This window comes from Austrofundulus limnaeus, unplaced genomic scaffold (assembly GCF_001266775.1).
Source record: "Austrofundulus limnaeus strain Quisiro unplaced genomic scaffold, Austrofundulus_limnaeus-1.0 Scaffold977, whole genome shotgun sequence".
Lineage (NCBI taxonomy): Eukaryota > Metazoa > Chordata > Actinopteri > Cyprinodontiformes > Rivulidae > Austrofundulus > Austrofundulus limnaeus.
Window position 1 is genome coordinate 60,436 of NW_013953379.1, and position 8,245 is coordinate 68,680.

The window sequence follows — 8,245 nt, forward strand, 5'->3', positions numbered from 1 at the left end:
TCTGTAACCGATGCCATCATTATGCTTTGCAACAATAAGGTTGTGAAGGTCTTGAGAGAGCTCTTTACTTTTACCCATCATCAGATGGTTCTTAATCGGGGGGTGGGGGGTGGAGGTTCATCACCTAAGGTCTTGTCCTTCCTTCAACTCTTGGTCCAAATGGCTTAAACAAAGGTTTAACATTGTTATGATAATCTGTTCCTTTAATCGAATCCAATCCTCCCTTTGGAGCAGTAGTTCCCACCTTTTTAGACTTGTGTACCCCCTGGGCCATTTTGTCTTACCACTAGTACCACCTCTGTCAAACGTAATGATGATTCTCTGAAGCTATAATGTACAACAACTGATTATTAAATGAAATTTATTTATTTAACACTCTAGAACATTTAATTCTCAGGAATTTTATTCTTTTCAAATCAAATGTTGCCTTGAAAGTGAATAAATAATTACAGAAATAAACCAGGTACCGTTCGGTGCAGGAAGCAGCAGCGTTCAAAATCTATTGTATTTTCCAAAATACATCAAAAACTCGACCAAAATAGCAAATTCCAAGAGATTCCACATTTTATATTTGATTCCATTTTGTGTCAATTCCGTGATTTCGTCTGCATTTATTGCATTGCTGAAATCTGATAGGGCCCTACATATTCTAGTTTTATTTTATTAATTTTTTTACACATCTGAGAAAATTTTCCACATACCCCCGTAATATGCTTGCATTCCCCAAAGGGTACACGTACCCCTAGTTGGGAATCACTGCTTTAGAGGATCAGAAATGTCATAGATGTTATCACTTATGGTAGTTAAAAGCTCTTGAATTTGTTTTGTTGTTTCAGCATTTTAAGTCGTTTTAATGATTGGCCTTGGAGTTGTGTCATCTGAGGCTACATCTTTGCTAGTTACCTTAATAGTTAGTGTTTTTCTTATGATGGACTTTTCTGCTGTTGGCTTAGTTGTTTGAGGTCTCTCTCTCTTTTATTAACTCTACATTTACATGAATAGTTTAACCTAAGTACTTAAGGTTCCTATAACTTTGTGCCCTGTGCTTCTTCTCTCTGTTCCACCTGCCGCCTCCCATTCAGAAATATGTACTCTGTCTTACAACAGCTGAATTTCATTTCCCTTCTTTAACATCTGTGGAGTCCATGTACACACCACTGAATTCTGGTTTCTTCACTCATCTAAATCACTTTAACTGGGAAAATACATCATATCTAACTGCTTTAAATTTAGTAAAAAGGAAAGTTATGTCCTACATTCATTTAGAGAAGATTAGATATACTGTTAGGGGATCTGTAAACAATTTTTTTTGACATTTGGCAGCCATTTATATCTTATGTAGAAAAAATTTCGGCAGATAACTTTGTGTAAAGGTTAAATATTGTTTCATTGTACACAAACATTTWTTTATATCACTTGTATTAATACAAGATCGATTTTTGTTGTTTTAGTAGATCCGGTATAGGTAGGGGTGGGATTTTGGGTGTTTGTGTTTTTGTTAGTTTGTTGTTTGTTTTTTGTTGTACATTATGTTAAAAAATAATAAAAAAATAATTTGACAAAAAAATTTAGTAAAAAGGAGAGCACAAAAACTTTACTGTAGTTTTTAAACTGTGCTGATATGCCAAATAAAACTGGAGTAATGATAGTTTACAACACATTTTCTTCTATTAAATATGTTCTGTGTAAAAACTGCAATCCAAAGTCTCGTCTTGTCTAGTCTCGTTTTTTTGTCAAGAGGTAAAAAAATCTACAGGAAGAAGAAAATAAGGCTAGGTCTTTTAGGAGCCGGGATCTGGTTGTCCAAAACAAAAATAGGTTGTCTCGGACAACCTAAGCAATGATTGTGTCAACCCCTGTTTTACGTTAATAAAAATAAAATAAAATAAAATTCATTCCGAATGTGTGGCGGCTTCTATTTTGCCGTGGCGGTGCACCACGATCAATTACATGTAGGGGAAACCCTGCTGGTGTGTCTTTGTTGTGGTGACAATAATAAGCCACTGGCAGCAACTTCATCACTTTTATCAATCCTGGTTTTCTTTACACGTCTTTTTCGCCTCATACATAAAATTATTGCCATTTTTTCCGAGCTTAGATCATAATGAGTTTATTTTTATAGGGCAGCAGCTGCTTTGGAATTTTTCAACATTCCTTCAGAGTTGTTTAAATTTTGTGTTGTCTTGTAATTTGATTTTTCTTTCTGTTCTCCCTCTTTCCTTTATGTTCCTCTTCAGCCGTGTTGTGTTGCCAGTCTCTGTGGAAGAGGTGAGTGCAGTTATCTTTTAACTTTTTTTGAACTTGATAATTAATGTACAATTTGGTTTGAAAATGTACATTACAAAAATGTTATGTTCAGTGAAATTTGTGTTTTTTTTTCTTTCACACAAAACTGTTACACACTCAGGCTTGAGTAAGAAACTCATGAGACAAACAAGCATTTGTTACATGGCGCTGGCATTACTGCTGCTGATGTTGTGGCACAGTGAAGCTCTAACTGTGGGCTGGATCATTTATTAACTATCAACCAGACATTTGAAAGACACACACAAGGCTTCAAAATTTAAAGTAACAATATAAAAAATAACATCAGCTATATTAATTGAACATTTTATCTATCTATCTATCTATCTATCTATCTATCTATCTATCTATCTATCTATCTATCTATCTATCTATCTATCTATCTATCTATCTATCTANTCTATCTATCTATCTATCTATCTATCTATCTATCTATCTTTCCTTCCATCCATCCATCCATCCATCCATCCATCCATCCATCCATCCATGTGTGTATGTACATGTGTGTTTGTTACTGTAGTTTCTTAGACATGTTGATGCTGAATCTTTTGTTTTTGTTATAATTTCTTGCAGTATCAAGTAGGCCAGCTGTATTCTGTGGCTGAGGCAAGTAAGAATGAGACAGGAGGAGGAGAAGGCATTGAGGTGCTGAAAAATGAGCCGTACGAGAAGGATGGGGAGAAGGGACAATACACACATAAAATCTACCATTTAAAGAGGTAAGTTTTCCCATTTTACATGGATTTTAAATAAACAATTGTGGAAAATTTTAAAAGTTTGACTTGTTTTCAATATATCGCTTTTGGACACAGATACAAAAATATTATTTTAGAAGAAAGTGCATTGTATATGGGAGACATAAGCAAAAAAAATTACAGCTCCTTTGAGTTTAGAGAAATTTAATGTACCACAAAATGGAAATAATGTTTTTTTAAGCGTAACTGCCAATTTTGGGAAGTTATAGTTTATACAAGGTAACATCACAAAGCAAACATTTTATCAGTGCTATTCTTGATCAATGTCCTAAAGAATTGAAGCATAGAAACATCAAGAAAATCTAAAAATTAGTTTAGTCTTTATTATACTTTCTTGATATTCCCAAGTTTGAGCAATTAATGTAAGTGGTCAAATGCATATGCAATGACTGAATGTGCACATTACATTAGGCCATGTCTTAACAATAGAACTCCTGGTCATATGTATGTTGCCTGTCCGTTTTCACAAACACCTGAATCAATACATGATGCTCAAAGGAATTCCATTCCCCAGTCTGTGTATGAACATAATTATCTACTGACTGGAACATGTTCTGCTCAGCATGGAAGCATATCTTTTTTTTTTTTGCTTAGTTTTTGTATTTTGCAATATGAAGTTTGAGTTCTGTTGCTTCTCTGTTTTAAAGCATGTTGGCTCTCTTAAAACTCTTGCACGTAAACACCACAGGTGTGACGTCACTTAAATCTGTGAGGGTTTAGTGATCTGGTCATAAGGTTAAGATTGGGATTGACCCAGAATTTGCACCTGACCCTAAATAACATTATTTTCTGTAATCAAAGACAGCGGCTGGGCTGTGATGTTTATTTCTGTGTTTTTGTGTGTTTGCTTTTATCTGTTATTTTAGCAAAACATCTCATTTTTATTTTATATATTTAACCAGGCAAATCCCATTTAAATCACAGATCTCTTTTTCAAGGATGGCCTGGGCCTGAAGGCAGCCCAAGCATGCATGTCTTTAGACTAGTAGGAAACCAAAGACAAGACAAAAACACAATGAAAACACAAGCAAGCTTCACACAGAAAGACCACAGGTCCAACACTTAAACTAAATTCAGAACCTCATCAACAAATTTTAATAAAACCTTTCAGAAATTAATCATTTGATATAAATCTACAATTGATTGACTTTTGGAGTAAATCCCTTTCAAGATGGCCACCACAGCAATTTGACCTTAGCCAAAACAAAAGCAGCTGTAACTCAGTTAATTTTACAGATACTGAGTAGAGCTAAAGTTTGGTGAGGTATTGGCTGAGTCATTCACAACAAATTCTGAGTGCTAACTGATTATGTGAGTATTTCATGAGATTGTGCATAAAGTTTATTTTATTTTTTGGTCAAAATTGCTTTAACTCTCAACAAAAGACAATCTTAGTCAAAACTCTGCCATGAAACCTGGTGAATGATATGCAGCCTTTCAATGAATGTTAGGTCTTGAAGAACTGGTTTTGAATAAAAGTGTTGTCTGAGGCAGTTCAAGGTATTTTTCTGTTAAAGTGACGATTTCATATATTAGCTCCACAGACAAAATATTCACACAGTAACCCAGGAGGAGCTGAAGCACAAAGTGTCAGCCTTGATATGACAGCAGTTTTTAAAACTCTGTCTGTTGTTTTATTAGTTCTTGAACTTCAAAGAACACAAGTGTTACAAACATTGATAAAGTGTGATCTTTTTTATTCAAGCAGAAAAGACACTGTTGTTGTTGTTGTTGTTGTTGTTTTTCATTCTTTTAATTGTTCTCTGTTTTGTACACACCGCTACAGTAAAGTTCCAGGATATGTGAAGATGATTGCACCAGAGGGAGCATTAGTTTTTCACGAAAAAGCATGGAACGCTTATCCATACTGTCGCACAAGTAAGTTCACATTGAACAGAAACACAAAAGATTAAGAATATCATGCAGTAAAACATTTACTTTGATATAGAAGACATTCTCAAAGGAACTAATTCTGCAAATAGTAGAAACTAATTCTAACTTGGTGCTTTGGTAAAATTATAAACATAAAGGGCAAACTTGTAAATTGGAGTTTAATCTTGAAACAAAACAGTCTCAGTTTCAAAGGGTTTAAACCAAAAACAAATTGCAAGAGAAAGTGTTGTTGATACAGTAGTTTTTTAAAGAAATTAAGAATAATTTTCTTGATCATTAGAAATGATGGAATAAGGTTACAGGAGAAGAGGTGGGATAATACAAGTGTATGCACTGCAAAAACTGTCAATCTAACCAATTTTTTAAAATATTTTATCCAGCCAAAAAGTCTTTTTGATCTTGTTTTCAGACTGATTTACTAAACAAGAACTAATTGTGTAAGAATAATAATCTTGTTTTCAGAATTGTAAGATTATTTGTCTTGTTAGCTTGAAAATTTGACTCATTCAGTCAAAACTTTCTGCCAGTGGAGTAAGAAAATTTTACTTGGTAAGATTCTTGAAATACTTGATTTGACTTATTTTTTTCTTATTTCAAGAACCTTATGAAGTAAAATTTTCTTTCTCCATTGGCAGAAAATTTTGATTGAATTTGAGTCAAATTTTCAGYCTAACAAGACAAATAATCTTACACATTCTGAAAACAAGATGATTATTCTTACACAATCAGTTCTTGTTTAGTAAATCAGTCTCAAAACAAGATCAAAATGATTTTTTTGGCTGGATAAAAGGTTTTTAATTTTGGTTGGATGGACATTTTTTGCAGTGTACTTATTCATATCCACTCTTATGAGTCTATGAAAATTGTATATTTGTAATGTTTTTGTTAGCATCTGATCAGTAAAACTTATTAACAAGAAGAAAGAAAAAAGTACTTCAGCTAAAATATTCCACCACTGTGAATTACATTAAGATGTTTCTAAAATTTATAAATAATATTGGTAACAAAAGTAAACGATTTTGTTAGACTGACATCTTTCACACATTTGTACATGCAGAGAACAGTTTCAGTCAGATGTTTACGTACCGTAGTTTTTGGTCCGACCACCGGAACCAGCCGTTCTTAGCTTCGTGTCCCGCTACCGCGTCCGAGCACAAAACTTTGCAAACAAAAGTTGTCTTGGCCTCTGTTATCTTTAAGTTCAGCTGAGAATCAGCTGTAATGTTAGTGATTCTTTTGTTTCTTTTGTTTTGCCCCAGACAACTTGTTGTCGGGAGCTAACATTAGCACTGGATGTAAACCTACGGCAAGCCAGTAGTGACACACAACACGGAAACGCGCAGCTTCATCGCACACAACACCCGTGGGGAAAAAATTGATCTCGTGACTTATGAATCGATCCAGATCGATTAAATCGTTTTTTTTTTAACCTAGCCCTATTTTAAATCTGTTTTAATTGATCACAAACATTGTGACATTTAAATGGTAATCAGGGGTAGACGTAAAGCAAATTTTCTAGTTGTCCCTCAGACAACCTCTTGACAAAATCTGGTTGTCCGCCAGAGTCTTTTGCATTTGAGTCATAAGAGAGGAACTTACAGAGTATTTAAGACTCAAGGATTAAAGCAGCAAAAAATATTTTGACTAAAGTTTTCTACACCTAGAAAATGTTCTCTAATGCAGTGTGGAAATTTTAAGAAGACTTACACCTGAAACATTTAGATTCTCAACACAGTGACATTCTGAAGGAAGAGGGATGTTTTAAACAGCTTTTCTGTAATTTACTTTTGTCATTTTAATGTTTTCAATTGAAGAGCTGACTGATGGAAAACCTTTGCACAGGTAGTCCTTTGCACAGTATAAATTAATTTATTTTATCTTTACTGAATTGCATTCATCACAGTAACTACCACTCAGTATGGTTCTAAATAGGTTTAGCAGAAAACTACAACTCCTTGTTGCCAAAACACCTGGTAGAATAAAAATTTGCACATACTGTATTAATCATAAACAAACACCTGAAGCTGACTCACAGAGAATTCAGTGATTTTAGAGGGACAATTAAAGTCAATTGGAGAAACACCTTTGTTATAATATGGGGCTTATAAATATTAATCTTTAACATTATTATAGCATTAATATTGTTTAATTATTAGAACTAAAGCAAACATGTCAACCCTTTTTGGACGTTTACCTGTGTAATTTTTGCAAAAAATCCATACTACTCACACCTGTGCAGCGGGTGCACTGTCAGCCACAGAGATGACAGCCCTTGCTGCAAAGCAGGAGGAAAGGAGAGCGTAAGAAGTGGAGAACTTATTTCTAGTCTTATTTCTAATGGCAGAACACGCTGGGAGATGGTTATTTGATGTTATTTATTGTTTTTGTAACTTCCTACAGGCTCTGACATGTTACAATAATTTGAAACTGAGGTTTTGAAAAAATCGGTAAAACTTGAAAAAACCTGTGAGATTCCTCTATAGGTCCGTAAACCTGCAAAATGATGGAAAATCCATGTAAATTACGGACAATCCAAACAACTTGACATGTACGCTAAAGTGCACTTGTGCTGCCTCCTTTGAGGTGGAGATCTGATTGAAACAAAAATAGGTTGTCTCGGCCAACCAAAGGCCCTTATGTCAACCCCTGGTAGTTAAAATATGCAGCTGAAAACATTTATAAAATTGTTTATGGATTGTATACTAACTATCTCTTTGTCTTTTTGTAATTGCTTTTGTCATCTTCCTCTTCTGCAGTTGTGACGGTGAGTTTATGAATTTATGAATTTTATTAATACACTTGTATCACCATAAAAACATTAATTCAGTTGATCTAATGTATTTTGCTCATTGTTAAAGCTTGTAAAATCAATTTCAGTGTTCAGTGTGACATTTGTTGTTAATGTCAGCTGGTTTAAATTTAGTTTTTGCCCAGTGGGGAAAGATGGGTGCAGAGCGAGCGCTGGCGTGTGTAGTCCTCACAAAGATAGAAAGACATTAGGGATGCAAACAATTAATCGACTTATGATTAATTGTCGAATAATGGTTTATTAGATTTAATTTCCTTCCATTCGATTAATTGAAAACATCAGTTTAAACTTTATTTCAGTGTCGTTTCAAACACAGTATTAAACATCTTCTTGATCAGGTGTTATGTTTAGAGTAAATGTTGAATTCTATGAAAAGCATTTTATGATTTACAGTGGTTTGCAAAAGTATTCATACCCCTTGAACTTTTCCATATTTTGTCACATTACAACCACAAACATAAATATATTTCACTGGAATTTAATG

The 8,245-nt window shown here is 34.0% G+C and overlaps 1 protein-coding gene across 2 annotated transcripts in view; it reads left to right on the forward strand.

Annotated features, from left to right (window-relative positions):
- The window catches only part of LOC106533593 (phosphatidylinositol transfer protein beta isoform), a 36,844-nt gene that overhangs the window by 1,090 nt on the left and 27,509 nt on the right, over window positions 1-8,245 (forward strand). For both annotated transcript variants that reach the window (XM_014029955.1, XM_014029954.1), the window contains exons 2-5: window positions 2,238-2,268; window positions 2,878-3,023; window positions 4,846-4,937; window positions 7,709-7,716. In XM_014029955.1, the coding sequence (XP_013885409.1) occupies window positions 2,238-2,268; window positions 2,878-3,023; window positions 4,846-4,937; window positions 7,709-7,716 (277 nt within the window). The remainder of the gene's footprint in view (window positions 1-2,237; window positions 2,269-2,877; window positions 3,024-4,845; window positions 4,938-7,708; window positions 7,717-8,245) is intronic.